Genomic DNA, 22,479 nt, shown 5'->3' on the forward strand with positions numbered 1-22,479 from the left:
TATAAATATAGTCAGTGTTACATTAAAAATGAACAAAAAACTACAATAAAATTGCAATAATTTCGTTGTAACAACACAAAGCGACCTCGTAACACTTGTATCGAATGTAAATAAAATAATAAAAGCATTATTAAATACTCGCACAATCTACTCGGACTGTAATAAATAATAATACATACTTAAAAAGATAATTATTATAATGAAGACTGTAATGATGTGGAGTTTGATTTATGAGTTCAATGTGTGGAAAGAACTTCATCTACTTAGCATTAATTTCCAGAGTCGTACAATAACTTACAATAACTTTTAATCATCTAATGACTACCTACTGTCGCCTTGGGCGAGGCGAGAGGGAGTGTCAGACTCTTACTAACTAAAAACCACCCCATTCCTACTCCTGCCCTTCGAGCCGGAGCCCCGGTAAACCCGCTAGGTAGTCCGCAGCTTCGGAGAATATAATGAATATTTAAAATGCAAGGAAAGCATGCTGGTCATTAAACCATGTATAAAACTTTTAAACGTCGACTAGTCGAACCCAAAAATGTAATTAGACTTTTTTTTAATCGTGTTTTGACAGTGCTCGTATTGCCATATCAAAAGTTTAGAAATTAATTCGTGGATAGCTTTGGTTGGCCAGACGGTTCATAAATAAAAAAGTTATGTCAAATTAAAGAATCACGTCGAACATGCTATGCTTATACCATTAATCTCCGCAACTATTTGACGGATTTGGTTGAAATTTGGTACAGATATAGTTTAGAACCTTAGAAAGGACATAGATATATTTTTATTTCAAAAATCAAAAAATAAAAATAAGAAATAAATTATTTATAAATAATTCTATGTCGATCGTTACACGACTTCGGTTCATGTTATTGTTTTAATTTATCGAAAAAAAGGAAATAAATAGTAAAAAGGTATGAAAAAAATAATATAATAAAACATTTAGTACAAAGAAAATGCTCTAACGGAGTATAGATAATTCTATGTCGATCGTTACACGACTTCGGTTCATGTTATTGTTTTAATTCATCGAAAAAAAGTAAATAAATAGTAAAAAGGTATGAAAAAAATAATATCAATATAATTAAACTTTTAGTACAAAGAAAATGCCCGAACGGAGTATAAATAAATAATCCAAGTTGTCTTTATCCTCGATAGATGGCGTTGGGATCGAAATAGATCGCGCTATGGTTTCGTTACATTCATTTGGTTGGGTATCGGCCGAGCGCTTCGGTACTATCGTAGAAAAAGTGTATTATCAGTCGTATGATTATTTGTCTGTAGTGGTCCTGCTGTTTCGTATATTCTAAATTGGTTTCGTTGTATTTGTCAATTAATAAGTTGGGTTTTCCTGGTTTTTTGGTTAAACTATTTAACGTAGGTTTAGTTTGATATCGATTATTAGTAGTTACTGTAGTTAGTTTTTTTAATAAAATTGTAAGTCTAATTTATAAATTAATTAGATTAGATTTAAGTCGTTTCTTTTAAATTATTTAGTTTAAGCTTGGTTATTATAGCATAGAGGATAGGTTGTAATATAGTTTCTTTTTTAATTGTTATAAATTCGTAATTCGTAGCTTTCTTTAGTTTTAAGTTAGTTTAAGTCCGTTTTTAAACTATTTTTTCAATGCCCTAAGTGAGTATACATCTATTAAATTCAAACGCAGAGCTCATTATGTTGATTTTTGAAGAGTTCCCTGGAATATCTTCCACATCTCATTTTTGAAGAGATCCCGCGAGATCGGGAACTATGTGGTTAAAACCAAAAATTTGCCGGAAGTCACTATTCCACGCGAACGAAGTCGCGGGCAAAAGCTAGTAATGAATAAAATGCAAGGAAAGCATGCTGGTTATTAAACCATGTATAAAACTTTTAAACGTGACTAGTACTAATACTAGACTAATCGTGTTTTGACAGAGCTAAACTATTGCCATATCAAAAGTTTAGAAATTAATTCGTGGACAGCTTTCGTAAGCCAGTCATATTGTAAGGAGCCGATTGCAAATAGGTAAAAAACGATCTCACAGATTTTAAATCATCACTGTACCTATTAGTAACATTGTTTTTAAGTAATTCACCATTTCTCGGAGCTTTATAAAATTTTCATTAATGTTTTAATAAGTTACCCGCGTCATAACTCTACCATTATGTTAACACGACACGTTTTTACTGAAAGTAGGTGAGACTGACGGAGTAATTACATGTTTTGTGATTAAGATACTTTAGCACACCTTATTGGGGCAGCATTTAACAATATCTCAGTAACAATTGAATATATTATTGAGTTTATTAATGACTTATTTCTCAGAAGCTATGCTACTATGATAGCCCGGTTAAATTAGACGAAATTAAGTTGCAAGCTAGACATAATAAGGATGATGACGGAGTATGAAAATTAAAAATCTATTTAGTCTGTCAGTTAGGTAATGAAAAATATTAGACACGTATTTTTTTTATTTTGTCATATACATATGATAACAATAAGTACTTATAAAACTGTAAGAGTAAAAAAAAGCAAATACGTAATTTCTACGTGTAAAATGTATCTAGAAGTGACGTCACGCAATCTTTCAAATCAATATATCATTATATAAACAAATACTTTTCTGTAAGAAAATAAAAAATACGTGCTCAATGTTTTGAAATAATCTTTAATTCTACATCGGATACATACCGTTCATTTTTTATGGAACAAGATGTGATGTTTACCAATTTCGGAAAAGGGACGGTTTTAACTGAAATCCGATTGCGTAAATAATTCCTGATAACTTTGGGAATGTCTATCCGTATTAAACTAAGCGCAAACTTGAAAAACTTCGTTGCGTTCTGTATATTCTGTGTTTGTACGACGTAGGACTCGTCACGCCATCTATTGGTCAGGCCATCAAACTCGTCTTTGTAAGCGATCGCTACAACTTACAATCGATTAAAAATAGTTAATTATCTTGTTCTTTGTTTACAGATGAGACTTGCAGTGTACGAGTGAGTTACGCGGAGTTGGAGGCTCGCACTAACGCCCTCGCGAGGGCCATAGCATCACGCGCTGCACCTAAGGGGGCTAACAGAGATGGAGACTACGTCATCGCTGTTTGTATGCAGCCTACACACAAGTTAGTATTCTTTTTTTGTTTTAAAAATAAGTGGTACTTGGTCTAGTATTAAATTCTATGATGTGCAGAATGGTGGCAGCAGAATCAGTAAAAGTGAAATACGCACTACCGTTGACACCATCCCTACTCCTATCGCGGGTGTCGTGAAAAACAACTAAAGGATTATTATGTAGACTGGGCGGCAGCATTCATGGATAAACCTAATCTTTTTAAACCTATCATTGAGATTGTTGCAAATCCCTCTTTTCTAGAGGGGGATTAGTCCAGAAGTGGACACGCACTAGTTGTTGGTGATGATAATCAAAAAATGGATCAAATCAACAATCTCCTCTTTTTTGAAAGTCGGTTAAATAGAACTAACCCTAAACTAAACTTAGAAGGAACAAACAAGAAGAATTAAATTTTACAATCCTTTGTTCTGTGTCTTCTTCCAGTACCATCACCACGTTGCTGGCGACTTGGAAGGCAGGAGCAGCGTACGTGCCGATGGAGCCGAGCTTCCCCCAAGCCAGGATCTCACACATCTTGAAGGATGCTGAACCAGCTCTCGTTATTTATGATGAGACAGGTAAACACGTGTATAATTTTATTAATAGTATTCTAATTGAGTTGATTGCATGGTACTTAATTTACGGATCCGTATATTTTTGTTTTGAGTCTGTGGATGTGATTCGAATTTATTCGTTGATCAATGAAATCACGCCACTTGAAACTCACAGAAGGGTAAGGTTACCTTATAATAGGTAGACTAGCGACCCGCCCCAGCTTCGCATGGGTGCAATGGTGATATATTATGCATGTATTATACATATTAACCTTCCTCTTGAATCACTCTATTTATTAAAAAAAAAACCGCATCAATTTTTTTAAGATTTAAACATACAAAGGGAAATAGGGACAGAAAAAGCGACTTTTGTTTTATACTATGTAATGTTGTATGTCAAAGTCTTTTCTAGTTCTAAAGACCGTTCCATTTTTATTTCAGCTAACCCAGCCATGTTCTCTGGAAGTGGTATCCCAGCAGTGTCATTCGAGGAGTTGTCACACGAAGCTAGTGGACTATCAGCTGATAAAGTCAAGGATATGGAGGCACTGTCTCCGGCGAGGAGTGAGAGCATCGCCATCTTTATACTTCTAGTACTGAATACCGAAAGGTAAAAGATTATTTTTCTTAGGTTTATAACACTGACATTAATCATTTTTATTTCAGCTATACGTCAGCCATGTTCTCTGGAAGTGGTATCCCAGAGGTGCATTGAACGAATCAACTTAAAGCCTATACCTGACGAGAATGTAGTAAAAAAATCGTTACATCTCCATACTAAGGAACAACCTAAGTAATTACAAATAGTGGTCGTAACTAAAGGTAAGCGTCCACAGGTCCGCATCGTACGCATCTCACGCAACGGATTTTAGTTTGTCTTGTATAGAAACTCATACAACTGCGTCCACTGATCCGCATCATAAGGACTGCTCATCGGTAATGCCTACATGCGATGCGTACCGATTACGCTTACCATAATACTCCCAAAGTCTAATTCATCTTCTCCCATTTTTTTCCAGGAGTCCGTCTCTCCTACTCAGCAGTTTGCAACCGCCTCTGGTGGCAGTTCCAAACCTTTCCATACACTGACTCCGAGGTCCACTGCGTCTGGAAGACTGCTCTGACCTTCGTGGACTCTGTCTGTGAGATCTGGGGACCTCTGCTGCACGGCAGGACCTTGGTCATCCTGTCTCGAGAGACCACTAGGGATCCTCAGAAACTGGTCAACGTTCTGGCTGATAATCAGGTTGGTTTGAAATTATGAAGCTAGTGTAAGCTGGTCTGATGTGTTTGTTTGTAATGCAGTTCTTATTGTACTGGTACTGTTATTTTCAAGTCCCATCCCAATTGCTGTAGTGTCATTTTGTAAAAAATTACCGAATCTATTGCCATAATGCATATTTAGGGAACAGAGAGTAAAGTAATCCCTAGAAAAGGAGGATCCTCCGACCAGGCGAGGTGATCATGCCTGGCGGGCTTTCTGCCCAACTGTTGTTCGTTGGGATTTTCTATCCGTGTAATTTCGCATGTAAACTTCATATGTGCGATGCAGGATATTTATGACGTCATCCGTTGATTTGCTCGTCGATAGTCTATGTGCGACTTCTGTCATCCGTCACTTGTCAGAGTGTCGCCACATCACTCCCCCAAAACCGGAGGTCGATCCTGTTGAGACGGCTGTCGATGCTTGAGATGAGCGGTGCCAGAGCCTAGTGTACGCTTACCTAGTTCCAGTGAGTCGGAACTGTGCCGCTGAATGCCCAGTGAGTCGGGTGCGCGGTGCAGGGTGATACTTCCAGTGAGTCGGAGTAGTGAAGCTCGCAGTGTCCCACGGTGAGTCGGGGAATTGATGCTGCGAGGGTAGGTGCGTAGTGGCTGGCGTCTGCGTTGACGGGAGGCAGTTCCAAACCTTTCCATACACTGACTGAGGCCGTAGGGAAGAACCAGGCTGCATATCTTCGATGTAGCGTGCTGGTGGTCCCTGATGAGGCCGAGGACTGCTGGTTGGCTGCGACTTGATTACCGCTCAGCGGAGAAGTGATGGGTGAGGGAGATGGCGATAAGGATGACGGTGCTGATCTGCTCCGTGAAGGTTGGTTTCAATCACGTCGGGGTCACCACTTTAGGGAACAGAGAGTAAAGTTCCCTAAGAAAACTGGTCAACGTGCTGGCTGATAATCAGGTTGGTTTGAAGTTAGGGAGCTAGTGTAAGCTGGTGTGATGTCTTTGTGGTGATTGAAGTTATTGCTATTGTTTTTTTTCAATGACCCAGCTAATAAATTAATTTATGCAATTGAAAAAATAAGTCTTAAAATTGTAGAATGGCGATAGTAACCATTTCTACCTAATTAATTAACTTTAACAACGCTTTTTCAATTTCAGATCCAACGTCTAGTGCTAGTACCAACCCTACTGCGATCTATCCTCATGTACCTTTCCTTGAAACCTTCGGAAAGACCTCTGAAGCACCTTAAACTCTGGGTATGCTCTGGAGAGACACTGAGCAAGGACTTGGCTGCCCAGTTCTTCAAGAACTTCGGTGACCATAATGGGTATAAACTGGCGAACTTCTACGGCAGTACTGAAGTGATGGGAGATGTCACTTACTATGTGTTGGAGAATGCTCGTCAGCTTGATATCCATCCTACTATTCCTATTGGTAAGTAGATATTAGAAGTGTAGATGGTCTTTTGTTGGTACTTATGATTTGATGTGCTTTTATAGAACATTTGTTCAGCTGTTCAAAAATCAGGGTTGATGACGATGATGTTGTAGAAAATACTTTCACTAGGTCCCTAATCTTTCCGGAGCTGCGGACTATCTAGCGGGTTTACCAGGGCTCCGGCTCTAAAAGCAGGAGTAGGAACGGGGTGGTTTTTAGTCAGTAAGAGTCTGACACTCCCACCACCTCGCCCAAGGCGACATTGGATGGTTTCCCCCCTCAAAAACCAAGGTCTCTAACTTTAAGAGATCACATCGTCCAGTGCATGAAAACAAGTTTTTTTTTTCAAACACAAAGCATAAGTTGAATGAAATAAAAAACTATAAATCATACAATATGTATTTTTTCAACAGGTACTCCACTGAACAATTGTGCTGTCTACCTTCTGGATGAGGAGATGAACCCGGCTCATGAGTCGGAGCCTGGCGAGGTGTGGGTGGCCGGACGCAACCTGGCTGAGGGCTACGTCGGAGGACAGGGAGCTGACAAGTTTATTGATAACCCTCATGCTGTTCATCCAGGTATTATTTACTTATTTAATAAAATATATGAAGAAAAGTGGATGTACACCTCACCTGATGGTAAGCTATCAGTACCGTTGATGTCCGCAATAGGAGTTACAAATGCATTGCAAGCGTTTTAGAATAGATGTTTCGACTCCACTTAGACCGATACACGGTGATACGCAACGCAAGCAGGTTTTTTTTTAATAATGGTTAGATATTCGAGGAGCTGAAGATCGAACTATGTGAAACGAGTCTAACGCAGTGATAGTACAAAACATTATTAATTCAGTATCTATTCTGTATTTATTAATCTAACTCTTAATTGCAATTGAAAAGCTTAATATGATGAAGACAAACAAAATTCTTACCACCAATTCTTATTCTTATTCTTACATGGGACTAACAACATAAATAGTGAAAAGTGGGTGTACATTGTGCACCTCTGCCTACCCCTTAGGGGATTAAAGGCGTGACGATATGTATGTAGAAACAAAATTCAAACAATAATTTACCAAAGAAGGTATCTCCTATACTATCCTCCTAATATTTTTCCTTTTGTTTCCAGACTTTGGTCGTCTGTACCGCACTGGTGACTTCGGCGTGCTGCAGAAGGGAGTGATCCTGTACGCTGGTCGCACTGACTCGCAGATCAAGATCAGAGGACATAGGGTAGACTTGCAGGAGGTGGATCGTGCTGTCGCTGGTGTTAACGGTGTTGATAAATGTGAGTATTGGAAAATGGACTAACAACAGGTAACAGGGGCTCCAGTTCAAAGTAGGAGTAGGAACTGGGTGATTTCAGGTATCTTGGAGAAGTCAGCTAGCTCGTTGTTCTACTTTGAATTTTTTTACGAATCTTTACTAGCTGCAATTAAAAACGAGGTTTAAAAAAAATTGAAATCTATTTTGTCATCTTTTCTAAGAATTCAGGCATATACAAAACAATCTGTTGTAAAATGAAGTCTGGAAGAAATACCTACTTAAAATTTTACTTTTAAACTTTCAGGTGTAGTGTTATGCTACGGTTTAGAGCGTGGTAACCCTGAGATCCTGGCCTTCGTCACCATCAAGCCTGAAGCCAGGATTGCTGCTCAGCATATTGAGGCTGCCCTCAAGAACAGCCTCACGCATTACATGATTCCTCAGGTACCAACTTTTCTATAAGAAACTAGTTGACTCGGGAAACTGTGCCTAATTTTTTTCTCTTGAATTTAATACTTCCATAAATAATTCTAGACTACAATTATTTAGATCGGTCCTGCCGTTCTCGAGCTTTAACAAGACTAACGAATAGTAATAGATTTTTTGTTATTTTCTTGTATGTATTAGATCTAGCTTTTACCGGCTACCTGATATGACCCACTATCTAAACAAAAAAAACCTCTAACCCTTTCTGCATTTGTCTGTCGGTTGGAAGAAGGTTGACCATTCGAGCTAACTTTATATGAAACCAGATAAATTGTTTGTTGTTTGACTATTCAGCCATTAAATATTGAAGATATCTCAACAAATATGAATAAATATTTCCAGGTGATCGAAGTAGAGAGCATACCGCTGCTGGTGAACGGCAAAGTAGACCGACAAGCGCTGCTCAAGATGTACGAGAACACCAATAATAATGGTAAGTTGTACATGTCATATTATCAGTAGACCAATATGTCTTTAAAAAAACTTGAGTACGACTATACTCAGGTTTCTAAACTTCTCAAAGTTCGATGAGACAAGTGAAGATAGGCTAGAGGCAGACTTTGACGAAGATCCGGTAACAGGTCACCAGGGCTCCAGTTCAAAGCAGCAGAAGTCGTCAGTAAGAGTCTGACACTGCCTATCGTCTCACCCAAAGTGGGAGAAGTCACTATATGATATTCCTCCTTCAAAAAAAAAAAAAGATTATAATAGGAAAAAACTGAGTTACTTTTTTCTCCAACAGACGATTCAGAAATACCCCTAGAGCTGGACTACTCTTCAGTGTCTCCATCCGACATGCAAGCTGCGAAGGTCCTCTTCGAGACAGTAGGAGAGGTGCTGGGCAGGGCTGCCCGCGGTGCCATCAGCGTGAGGGCCGGCTTCTACGAACTGGGAGGAAACTCCCTCAACTCTATTTATACCATCACCAGGTTGAGGGACAAGGGGTATTATATTGGTGAGTTTTTTGTTTTATTAAGGGGAAAAAAATGGCCACTTTGATTTTAATGCCTTTATAGATTCTGTGGTTCAGGTTAGTGGTAAAAGATCGATAGTAAGACCTTTTTTGAAGTTCGAAATCTTTGGATGTCCTAGCAATTACCTATTTCATTTGCTTATAACTTTCGTGAGACATACTAAATTAATTATTATGTTATCGGCTTACTCACGTAACTGTTTAACGAGAAATTAATATACATAAGCAGCATTCCGCGACAATCGCCGCGTCATGTGTCGCAGAATGCTCCTTATTTCATTTGCTTCCCTATACATTCAGAACGATAGAAGTCTTCTAAAATATTTAATTTTATTCTTAGCACATAATATGTCGTTGTTGATTAAGAATCCACATAGAACGGTGTTTCTCACGATAGAATTGAAGCACATACTCATTGAGTATAACAAAATTTCAAACAATAGGTAATACCTATTGGACCAAATAATTTGGTCCTGAGATTATCCCATATTTAGTCCTAAGATTATCCTACTGACAAGGCGTTCGATTTTAAGTCTTAGTTTCTCCTCTAGATATCAGCGACTTCCTCGGCGCCTCCAACCTGGGCGAGGTACTCTCCCACATGAGCACCAGCCCGCAGCAGGACGACGGTGAGAAGGAGCTGTTCTCCGCCGAACCACTGGCTGATGAACATAAACAGGAGGTTATAGAGTAAGTGGTCATTTTATATTTTTTTTTACGTTTAGTTTGGCGTTGAACGCGGTGGTATGACAACCGCCTGCCGCGCAACGTGTAGCCGGGTCTTCACGTGAAATTGTATGTTTGTAAACGCACCCACGACACAGGAGAACACACACTTACTCAATGCGGGTTCGCGATTTCACACTTGTAATTAGAAATTATAAAACCCCAGGTTTACTCATGATATTTTCCTTCACCGTTTGTCAGTACTGTCTAAATAATCTTAGAAAGTACATATAACTCGGAAACTGTTACACTGGTACTTGCACTCTCATACATAAGAAGTGGGAGTCTTAAACCACCGGGCAACCATGACATATTGTTAGCCATAAAGTTAGTCCTAATTCCTGATTCTTCCTAATTCTTCTTTTGTCCTAATTCTTCTATGTCTTCTTCCAGAATGATAGTATCATCGTTCTACAACAAAGCGGAGTTGGAGCAGTTCTTGAAACATGAGATCGACACGAACGACTACGCCGTGCTGATCAGCGACACCTGGCCAGCGCTCATCAAGGCTCAACTCAGTGTTGTGCTGAAGAATTGTAAGTATTTAATTCATATATATTATACGTTATAAGAGACTATATAAGTCTCCTATAACACACCTAACTAAGAAATCGAGTTACTTACCCAACTTCAAGTTTTTTAGTCAGTACCCGAAGTACGAATTTGCTTTACATCGAACGAAAACGAAGCGAGAACGCGTTCGGCGTTCCTTTTGGCCGGCGCGAATAAACCAACAAATCAGAGCGCCGAAAATTCTCTCGATTCGATCTTGTTCAACTTAAAACAAACTCGTATTAGGCTTTCTGCTTTTTAGTATCCATGTGGAAACCAAGAGTGGTGATAAGTATACATACACTTAGTAGTCACATTTTTACCATTTATTGATAAGAACATTTAGTAACTCGTCCGTACTTGTTGTAAAATAGGTGTTATTTTAGAAAAGCAATCTAGTTAAGTAATTACACTTCAAACAGTTATGAAATACAAGTGAAATATTTCAAGAACGTCGCTTTTTTAACAACTACATATTTGCCTTTCTTGGACCCGAGTATGTCGCAAAACTGTGATCAGCTGCCAAGAGAGACGGGTAGTAGTACCCTCTAAAGCAATGGCCTAATTACGACCACTATGGAAGTCACCTACCAAATGTGGGGTTAAAATATCAAACCCTTCTTTAGAGAAATGTCTTTTTTTGCAACGTCTTGCCTTTTATCCCCGAAGCAGTAAGCAGAGGTGCACATTACGGCACGTAATGCCGCTATACAATTTTCACCATTTGTGTTAAAAGTCCCATATAATAGGGGGTGAGCTTATTGCCAAATAGTGGGCACAAATCCAGACTCCGTGCTACTAGCCAGAAATTTTCGAAAATCCGAAAAAAGCCCAGACCTCTTTTCAGTCGCACTTGCGACCACTCGACCAACGAGGCAGTCTTTCTACAGTGTAAAAATGTCTTTCTACAGAGAAAATCTTCTTCTGGTTAATGATAACTGGTGATTAAATGAACTCTTCCATCTTCCCCACAGCATCAGGAGTCCCAATAGCTGTGGCATTAAACTTCGACGCTCGAGACGAACCTGACGTGGAGTCCGATGAGACAGGTGGGCTGATGAAGATCATGATCTTCCTGGAGTTCGTCGAGAGTTCTGTCAGGGACGCTATGCTACCGCCTGGGAAAGGTGAGTTAAACTGTACAGGGGTTTTTGGAGATTTGAGTTAAGTATAAATGACCATTGATGGTGATAGGAATGACTCCTTTTCTTGTGTGTGCGGAGTGTTGTTGAATGTGATCACTATTTTTTGAATAAAACTACAATTACAACAATATTATTGCGGCATTGCTGCAGCGTCTGGAAAGTAACGCGACGTCCTGCGTGAGCGATCTAGACGCTAAGACGATGTGGTGCTGCGCGACGCGGACGCGATCAATTGGGTTGATATCGCGCGTCACGTTTTTGTTTATAATATTGTCTGAAACAGAAAAACGATTCACATGCATTTAGGACATAGTTTCCGCGTCACACCGTATCAAGTTGAATTCATGTGTCACCTAATGAACCAATTCATGGTTCGCTTCTAGATCGCTCACGCAGGACGTCACGTAAGAGTTGCAGATGCCCAATCCACTGTTGATTGAGAAAAAGTTTAGTTGATCGTGTCGCCTAGTATCGATGGGACTTCCACCACATGACACCTCTAGTATTGCAGGTGTACTTTGGCTAGGGAGTCTGATTATCATCAGCTAGTAGGTTATAGCTATAGTAATATAAAAAGTATTTCTATAACCTCAATCTCGTTCACAGGCACTATCCTGCACTCCTTCATGATGGCGACAGCTGAGAGCCTGACTCCGAGGGAGAACGTGGCCGCCATCAGGGCGCTGGAGAACGCCACCATGAACATCGCCAAGGAGCGAGGATTCCATGGCGTGTTCACCACCAACACTAGCCCTTTGACACAGGTAAGGTTAAACAGAATAAAGTTGTAGGTAAATGGCAACCAGTGCAGCCCATGGACATCCGAAACATCAAAGGAGTTAGAAATTTGTTACCTTTTGGGATTTTGGAGAGCCATGCTTCGGCACGAATGGGCCAGCTCGACCGGAGTGATACCACGGCTTCACAGAAAACTGACGTGAAACAACGCTTGTGTTGTGTGAGTGTGGTTACCGGATGCCAGATTACCCCCAAATCCCGATTCCCCAAAACCCTTATGATGGTCCATCCGGCGACCATCGCACTTGTAATGCTTTTGGTGTTTCGGGTATCTATCGGCGGCGGCGATTGCTTACCACCAGGTGATCCGTTTGCTCGTTTACAGACTTGTATCATAAAAAAATGGAGATACAGGAGGTAGTAATTGAGTCAATAGTAACCTCATTCACGATGAATCCTAAATTCCCAATGCAAGCATGGTTTCACACCGGTTGACTTTCGTTTAGTTCCGTAGGTGACCGCTAGAGGCGCTGTAAAGTTTGCCATATAAAATATTAAAATCGTTACCGACGAATACGACAAGTACAATTGCTTAACTCATGGTAGATGGCTCTGGTTCTAATTGATCTATTCCCTTGTTACAGCAACTTGGTACAGATGTACTAGGCTACCAGACTCTCCTGGACTATCAGATAAACCAGTACGTTGACCCCAACGGCGACAGGATCTTCGGGAAAGCCCCCGACGACATGAGAGCCATCGTATGTTGGAAGCCCCTGGAGTAACTGTGATATATTTATAAGTTAAATTAAGCTTTAGCTGTTACACCTAAGGTACATTTTAGATTGTGTTGTTTTGTGAGTTAGAACGTTTTGTGTTTTGCTGTTATATGTATAGGTTAGTTAATTGTTTGTTGAAATTAGAAGCTAATGTTTAGGCTGTAAAGTGTATTTTGCATTGGCTATTTGTAGAGTAAAGTTTACATATACCTATTGCTCGAATTTATCTCTAGGGAATATTATGAAATAATGTAGACTTTATAGCCTTGCAATAAGACATGTTTTAGATTATACTGATACTGAAGTTGATGCTTGTTCAATTGAGACTTTAATGCTTTTACCTAAGGTCCTTTTTTCTTTGAATGAAAAAGTACAGTGATTTTTCTTGCCAGTTTATAAACCTTCTGTATTTCATAAGTTTAATGTATTTTTAAAATAATTTATAACTAACCAGTATTTAGAATAGTATTGTTATTATTTAACCTCGCAAAAAGCTGTGTTTTAAATTTTAAGTTTGGCCCTTAATGCGTCGGCATTTGTGTTGTAAAAGCAACTCTAAAATTACCTATGTAAGGTTGAATATCGCTTACATGTTATAGAGCTGTAAGGTCTATATTGGCGTACAAAAATGTAAAATAATAGTTGAAAGAATTAAACGAATTTTCATTCACATGAATACATTTATTAATATTATTTAAAACCATTTGTCACATACAGTATATGTAATACGATAAAATAAACCCAAAAACAACTTGAATTACACTTGAAAATACATTTTAAATAATTATTATACGATACACAGATAACATTTTATTCATAGACATCTACTTATCCCATTTATAACACCTACAAGTGTTAAGTTATATAATAATAATATAGAATGACATTAAATTAGAAAAGGACATATATGTTTTAAACACATTCATTTCACTATTATCATAAAAAACAAAATTGTATGAAAAAGGTTTACTCGTAATCAATAATTTTTCTATTTATTTTACTGTATATTGTAATCTTCAAACACAACACTACCTCCCATTAAAGCCGTGGCAGATAATTTTAGAACACCTTATAAATTATGCTAAAAGTGACTGTAAAGGACAGATGGTACTAATGATCACATTGACTACATGGTTAGTACGGTGGCTGGGCTGCCGTGAAACGTGAAGCGGGTTCGATTCCCGCACGGAGCAACTCTTTGTGTGATCCACAAATTGTTGTTTCAGGTCTGGTTGTCATGTGAACCTATATTGTAAACGCTATATCTTTATAAACGCACCAACAATACAGGAGAAAAACCTAGAATGGGACAAAGTTTAAAAAAAACACATTATACGTACTGTCCTTTTGGCTTAACTGTCCTTTACCAATTAAATATCACCCTATATATTAAAACGATATTCAAATCTAAACACAGAATAAGCAAATGGCGTTAACAATGCAATGCGAATATATGTAGTTACCATGATTAGATATCGATTGGTGATTAAAATCGATAAATAAATGAATCGATTAATGGTGGTGATTCATGGTGTTATGAATCGATATTTAGATTTGAATAAAGTTTTATTTTACAATTGAATCTAAATGTTTGAGTATTATTATATTGTTACATACACATACACAATTACACATATTATATGAATAACACACAATAATATATTAAAAACACACAAGTATGATAATATCTCAACAAATGTTATTATATCATTCATAGATAACAAAATGATGTATTAGTGAACACCCAGTGGTAGTCCAGTTATATAAAAGTTGGAAAGTTAACTTGAGATCAAGATTGTTTTTTAATAATAATGAAATCTTTTCTCCTATTATAAAGTTGTGTTTGGTTATTAAAAGAAATTGCTAGATGTCATAAAATTTGTACTATGGCAGACATTTTTTTTAAATTATTTTTAAAACATTTTTTTTTGAAAGTTTTAGACTAAACTTTCATTACATTTTGTAGCTTCGAAAGTGCTTTCCAAAAATACAAATATTTATAAAAAAAGTTTGGTAAAGATAGCTTAGGACTAAAAAAATCCAAATAAAAAAGAATATATACATTTTATATACCATGTTGTCGTATACAGTCTTACATGCTTTGGTATAAGACTTGTATCACAACCATTGTTACAAAAAATACATAAAAAGTACATTTTTAAAAATAAAAACAACCCTGATCAGTCCATAAAAAGATTAAAAATTATAAAAATAATGCTCTGGTTTCCGGGATACAGAAAACTTCATTAAAAAGTTAAATTTTATTTATATGTATTCGGGCTGTTTTCTAATATACCTAATAGCTGGATAACTAGCCGAATTGAATACGGCTAAGTCAAAATTAACCAGATAGTTTTCGGCGCTATGCATTATAAAAAAAAAATAGTTAGCCGGAACGTAAAAGATGAGCCATTATGTTATTGTTCATCAATTTGTAGTTACCAATTTTAACACGCGCGGCGCTGCTTGTCTAAGTAGTAAATTTCATATTTATTTGGTATTCAAAAACGGGTTGGAATGCATTATAAAAAGACAATATACACTTATACAGAACAAGAAAGATACAAGTGATATATTTATAGTACAAATGATATATGCTATACTTATTTGTATACATACATACATATTTATTTATTTTATACAGCGTGAATTTGTACTCAAGTTTGGAAACAGTTCAAAAGGACATTACATATATAATTATTTTTTTAATATTGCCCTTGATTGAAATATAGTTTGACTGTTGACAAATATTTAAAAAAAGGAAGCGCTCTAGGAATATCAAAATATTGTCAGTAATTCATTTATAGGCCGTGACACTATTGCTGTAATTTAAAAACAAAATAAAACTAAATTGATTGGCATTTGTTTTGTTTTTTTTTTTAAATCAAAACTCGTGATGAATATAATCGTGATACGACATAATAGTATAGTTGATAACAATAATCATTTTATTATGTTCATTACATAATCAATAAATATAATTATAATGAATGTATAAAATGTGTAAATTATAGATCTCTTTGTGTAAAAATAAGTATTCGTAGTTTATGAAACTATGTTTAAATCCTGAATTTATATAAGTTTGAGAATAAGAAATATTACCTACCATTGTAATTTATTTTACCAATAAATATACATTTTAAAAGCCACTGCTTTGTTTTCTTGATAAATTGCTTTGAATGAAAATACTCAGAGCTAATCAATTAATAATTCTTCACTAGAAGACTGACCAACAGACTGGCATTTTTAATTTTTGCTTTGAAGTTTAAATATTCTTTGGCGTTGTGATTGATTGGTTTATTCGAGTCGGCCAATCAGAATGCCGAACTAAATGAAATAAATAATTTTGACTTTAATTTTGGCCATGAGATAGATTAGTTATTTTGTAAAAATAGTATAATGTTCAGATTTACCTACTTACACTTATTTAAGAAGCGATTCAATAATTTTGCAGTAGTTAATCACACTAATATTATAAATGTGAAAGTTTATTGGTTTGGATGTTTGTTAAAACAAGCACACCGAAAGTACTAAATAGATTTTGATTAGATGAAATTTGGCATACATACAGGGTATGAGGTGACTTGGGTGATGAGACACTTATCGCACGGGAACGCAGGCGAAGTCGCTGACAGAAGCTAATAACGTAATACATGTAATAAAATTGTTTCAAAAAAGATATTACGAGTTCCAACAGCACTATTACACATTAATGGGGGTAAAAAATGGTGGCTCTAGACATATTGTAGAAGTATTGAGATAAAAACCCATTTTGAGACCCGGCTCCAATACGATTGACGTGTTTCTAGAGTTGACGCTCTGATGAATGTACGTGTAAACCTTATTTCCACCGACTTCTAATCCCGCAAATTCAATCAAATGGATGATTATAAACGAAAAGAAATGTGAAAACAAAGTAAAACCAAAAGCCATTTGTAACTTCAAATCAAATATAGGCAGTGTGTGGTGCAGTTTCTTTAAATATACGTCAAGTAAATATATGGCCACAAAAAATAATATGTTATAATTAAATACTTTCTCGTTTCGGTAAGGTCCATCAATGATTTCCATTGGGACAAACTCGCCTGTAATGCCCCAATGGGTTGAATAGAATTCTTCCATTTTTAATTTATTTTCGAATTCTGTTGCTGTTAATTGAGTCAGCATATGCTTAGGAATCTTCATCATTATGTCTTCAGTAATTATGCGCACTGCGGTGGTCCTAGTTCGATAGCGTCGGTCCTGGTAACGAAGAAAATTATTTTTAATTAAATTGGCAGATTCATGAATAAAATTCATATTACCTACTAGCTTTTGACCGTGGTTTTGCACGTATTAAGACAAAAATTGTGACCTACTTAAATCACTCTATATGACACTGAAATCACTTGATTTAGACGTGGAAATAAATATATGAACTCTGTATAATTTGCATGATATTAGGTATAACATGCTAATCCAAAATTCCCCAGAACGCATTCAGTACAAACACAACAGCACACAATACACAATATATAAAAAACAAACAAACAGTGTTCTCCACCTCTAACCAACTGAACCATTGCCCCTATTTTTTAAGGTACGAAAGTAATCCTCTGGCCTCAGGCGGGAGCCTTGGGCGAGGCGAGAGAGTCAGACTCTTTCTGACTAAAAACCACCCCGTTTCTACTCCTGCTTTTCGAGCTGGAGCCCCGGTAAACCCGCTAGGTAGTCCGCAGCTCCAGAACCATTGCCCTCGCACGCATAACCCACAACGAACTTGAACTTTAAACAATAACAAACAAATATTTTCACAAACAAAATAAACGCTACTTACTTGTAACTATGGAACAGCCTGTAGGTAATGAATAACACTGCAACACCAAATATTACGCCGACCACAATGAGATTTGCAACAGAGGTGTTATTTCTATCACACTGGTTCATGCCTAAACATGGTGTTTAGGAAGAAAATGAGCACTTGATGACAGGCGATCAACGCCCTTGTACACAAGGGGAGTCACCGATGTTTTAAAAGGATTTTTTTATTTTTTACACTTTAAATGGTAGAGATGAGTGATAACGTTGAAGGTCTGGGAATCAATAGCGCAATAAATAGGACCTAGATACAGGACATGCGCTGTCGATGCAAGTAGCCTAGGCCGAGAGGTAGACACTGATTTATTTTGTTGTGATTTATGATTTGCGTTTTACATGATTGATGTAGTTTTTGAAGGAATGTGTATGTTTATTTTGTACGAGTTTAAAGTATACATATATATATAACATAGTATGTATAAACTATAGTATAGGCTTATTTACGGGATAGGATATATAATAAGACAATAATAATCATAATAATTTATTTCTTTGAAAACATGGGGTACATAATACATAGATGTTGTTGATTTTACCGTACCACTTTTTGTCCTCCTAATTTGTGAGTGCACGGATGGCGCAGTAGCTGAAGAACTGGCTGCTGCGTATCGTGTCACTGATTCCATTTCCATGTGGACCCTTATACTTTTTGTTTGCTTTGTATAAGGCAAACAACGGACGATAAAAGTCAAGTTTTAAAAAATATATGTAGTAGAAAATTTTCCAAAAAAATTGGACCAAAATAAAAATGCAATAAATTCATGAATATTAATTACCTAGCTCCGTTACTAGGGCATGCGCTCTATGCACTAGACTTCACGTCCTTGTTTATATTGCTATCTCTTTCTGTTTTAATCTAGAATATTCTACAGGAAGCAAAAATGTAGGCTCCCGGGGCTCCAATATGCGTAGTTTGTTAGTACAGTGCAGCTGTATTGATTTTATCTGGGCTCGTTTCAAGGTCATGTTTTGTAACTATGTATATGTATATACCTATAGATGTATGTATATACATATGTATATAGTGTTAGTAGCTATGTATCTGTACAGGGCGTAAATGGAATGTTCCCGAAAAATGCTACAAGGTTTTTGCTTTTCTAATTTTCCCAATTGTTTTTGTTTTCGCGTTGTTCGTGCAACATCAGTCTTTAGCGGTTGTTAACAAGCTATTATTATATAATTAAACATTAAATTCCTTAATTTTTTTAAAATAACACAATTTTTTTATTATCATCTGTTTTCGGCATTTGCCCGAAACCATCTTGTATTTTGTAATGTTTTTGTAGTGAAGTTACAGAGCGGCTAATCCCTCGCCCATCCTATTACCCAAATCTCCATGATTAGCAGGCAGTTTGAAGATCTTAGCTAGGAAGGGCATCCATAATTTTAGAATATGCTACTGCTTGTTCCTTTTTGTAGGTCGCAGTTTAAAAACACGTGAACCAGTTTAACATCATTTGCGATAATTATAAAAAAGAACAAAAAAGCCACTCCTGTTCTACGTGGGAATCGAACCCGCGAAATATTGTGTTACAGTTAGTCATTAACCAAATTATGTTGTAATCATCTAAAAATCAAACATTATAACCTGCATTCAGCAGTAAGTATTGCGACTAATATTTCAGTTAATTAATTTATTTAATAGGTAAGTCCCTGACTACCTCTTGGGGGAATAAAAGGCGTGATGCTATGTATCTATGTGATCATTTAAGGAAATAAATAAAAAAAACAAATTTTTTGTCACATTTATTTAACCATAAATAGACACAAATGACATTCATCATCATTATCATCAGAAAATTAGATATTACATAATAATGTATAGTGTTTAGATACATATTATATGTTTATAGGTACCAAATGAAATGCTTGGCTAACATAGGCCTTTTAGACTTACAACTAGGACTAGATTTAATTCCAGAATATCACGGCAATTAAATATCACAAACTTAAAAATAAAATTAACACACTTTTGTTACATTTAATTTATGAATAGAGCATAAATAAATGAATAATAAATAATAATTTGTTCATTTAAAATGATTATAAATAAATCTTTGATTATTTCTTTGCTTGTGAATTTAAACGTATACCTAATTTATTTATATTAATTTTGTGCTTTAGCATAATAATATCAGAGATCAAATACAACTTAAAATATGAGTATTCTTATAGGTACAATGTTTGAGTATACAGTTCGTTTTTAATTTAAAACTGATTCCATAAATAACTGATTTTTCAAACGCCCTAAAGTTTTAGATTTTTTCTCTTTACCAAATTCTTTTTTTCCAATTTCTGTAACTCCTGTAAATCACAGTTTCATTATGTAAGAATTGTAGCAATTAACGTTCCATTGTCTCTGCCTACCCCCATGGGAGACAGGCGTGAGGTTATGTATGTATGTTAAAATTTTACTATCCAATTTTATTCACAGTTGAATAATTACAATAAGATTTTTAAAACTTTATATACAATAAGGAGAAGCATGATTGTATGGGACAGAAATAAATTTATTTGTTTATTTTTTTTTAAAAGTATCTTTTATCACAAATGTTGTCTAATGATTGAAAATCAGTTATTTACGGATTATTCTTAAATATATAAAAAAAACATCGCCCGACTGTTGTCCCCGGGAATAAATCCGCTCAGGGTTTGGTCGAGGCGATTTACTACTGACACATAAGTGAGAGTCGCCACGAAATTATAAATAAGTACACATTATCCATAATATTATTCTTACAAACTACTTAACCTAAGGACAGTGTAAAAAATATTTTGTAAATTATAAGTTACAGTAGAAAATACTTTTAAATTGTAACAGTTTATAAATTGTAGAAAATAAAATTGTGAGTGACAGTGGTTTTATATAGAAAATAAAATTGGGTATAAATTTTAGCTTCTTTTGGTATAACTCACAGTGTTGTGATATTGATATTACCAGACAAATCTTAGTTACAGTGTAATCAATAGTTTTTAATTAAAATATCAAAGTTGATATGCATTTTTGTGCAATTTTTTGGCAGGATTCATTGTGCTTCCTGCTCTTACAAACGCGATTTCCAAACGATTTCAACAAATCAGTTGGCGCATCAACAATTAAATTCAATGAATTTTTATATTCCTAAAAATGCTTCGTCAAAAATATTCGTATATTTTTGTATAATTGACCTATGTATGTATCGAGATATCCAAATTTTATTTGTTACAGTACCAGCTTACAGCCCAAAACATATTTATGTACATTAAAATTAATAACTTTTCTATGTAATGTTCAATTTATCAACAATTAATGGGATCTTTTCAATTTTATTGTTTGTTTAATTTCATGTAACAAATTGTTGTAACACTTTATTGCCACATTGAACGCCGTGGCGGTCACCGGTGACCGACGTCAGGATGATTTGCCTTCAACAGTTTTCTTTTGGCAGTCAAAAACTTAAAATGTTAATGTTTGGTAATATCAGAAATAAATATAAATGTTGGTCTTAGTGAAATAACGTTATAGTATCCCATTAAAATAATATGAGAGAAGGTGTAAAGAAGAGAGGTTAGATTAATATAATATTGTCATATGTCTAATTCTAATACTACGACACATAAAATAGTCGAAGGTACAAACATTGAAACATATGTATATTGAGTAAACATACTTGTGTCAGTATTTAAAACTATACTTAAGCCAAGATCAGTGTGAAATGTAAGTAAACAAACCATAAGAAGAGAAATATGAGCTACGGACAACCATCTGGGTTACCGGGTCTCCGGCTCACAGCAGAAGTAGGAACGGGGTGGTGTTTAGTCAGTAAGAGTCTGACTCTCCCTTTTGCCTAAACCAAATCAGGAGGAGACAATCGATCGTTTTCCTTCTTCAAAAAAGAAGTAGGACCATGTCTCGGTGTATCCATGGGCACAGACTCTCGCCCGAAATCTTTCTTCTTCTTCACATTATTTAGCGACATTTTTAAAGGATATAGCATAGAAATGTGCTATTTGATTCTGTCAAATGTAATTTTTGTTGTTATTTTACAAACATTTCATTTCGATCTTGGCTTAAGTATAGGTACAACATGAATTTATACAAAAATCTTTGTGTAGATATTTTGTATAACGTTTTATTAATCCACTTGTAAACATTTTTTTGTTTTGTTTAATTAAGCCATTGTTATAGAAATGTGATGAAGAAATTTTTACACAGTATAGATAAATAATATGTTCCGTATAAAACACACACTCGTCATTTTTGAACAGTATTCAGGTATTTATTGCATCCATAATATACAGAGGTGGTGGAAATACAGTATTTAGTCACAATTGTAGACCCTGTTAGGTACAGCAAATTATAAAATTGGTAGGAGACTGTGTTGGAATATTGAATTTTTTTTACATTTGTCGTCATTTGAATTAAATCATGTTGAAATTTTCTTTATTTACCATTGAAAGGAAGTACAAGATTATAGTAAGAAGGTAATCTGACTGATTTATAAGTTTGTTTTGCTGTTACTGTAAAATCAACCTAATAAAGGACCTAATTAGGGACTTTTTAAAGTAAAGAGTAAGAGGTTGTCTAATATATTAATAATCCTATCCTCCACTATTGCATATAACTTATATCTACGTTATACCTAAGGGTTAATG

General features: G+C 35.9%; 1 protein-coding gene across 1 annotated transcript in view; it reads left to right on the forward strand.

Annotated features, from left to right (window-relative positions):
- Positions 1-13,663, forward strand: part of LOC118270248 (zwittermicin A synthase ZmaJ) — a 42,567-nt gene extending 28,904 nt beyond the window's left edge. Inside the window, exons 3-18 of the mRNA XM_050697985.1 lie at positions 2,967-3,114; positions 3,549-3,682; positions 4,100-4,264; positions 4,353-4,364; positions 4,678-4,904; positions 6,041-6,317; positions 6,734-6,901; positions 7,452-7,610; positions 7,893-8,032; positions 8,417-8,507; positions 8,817-9,029; positions 9,599-9,737; positions 10,167-10,309; positions 11,300-11,452; positions 12,077-12,234; positions 12,853-13,663. Coding sequence (XP_050553942.1) covers positions 2,967-3,114; positions 3,549-3,682; positions 4,100-4,264; positions 4,353-4,364; positions 4,678-4,904; positions 6,041-6,317; positions 6,734-6,901; positions 7,452-7,610; positions 7,893-8,032; positions 8,417-8,507; positions 8,817-9,029; positions 9,599-9,737; positions 10,167-10,309; positions 11,300-11,452; positions 12,077-12,234; positions 12,853-12,993 — 2,468 coding nt within the window. The 3' untranslated portion in view covers positions 12,994-13,663. The remainder of the gene's footprint in view (positions 1-2,966; positions 3,115-3,548; positions 3,683-4,099; positions 4,265-4,352; positions 4,365-4,677; positions 4,905-6,040; positions 6,318-6,733; positions 6,902-7,451; positions 7,611-7,892; positions 8,033-8,416; positions 8,508-8,816; positions 9,030-9,598; positions 9,738-10,166; positions 10,310-11,299; positions 11,453-12,076; positions 12,235-12,852) is intronic.
- The last annotated feature ends 8,816 nt before the right edge of the window (positions 13,664-22,479 follow it).

Source organism: Spodoptera frugiperda, chromosome 13, assembly GCF_023101765.2.
Source record: "Spodoptera frugiperda isolate SF20-4 chromosome 13, AGI-APGP_CSIRO_Sfru_2.0, whole genome shotgun sequence".
Lineage (NCBI taxonomy): Eukaryota > Metazoa > Arthropoda > Insecta > Lepidoptera > Noctuidae > Spodoptera > Spodoptera frugiperda.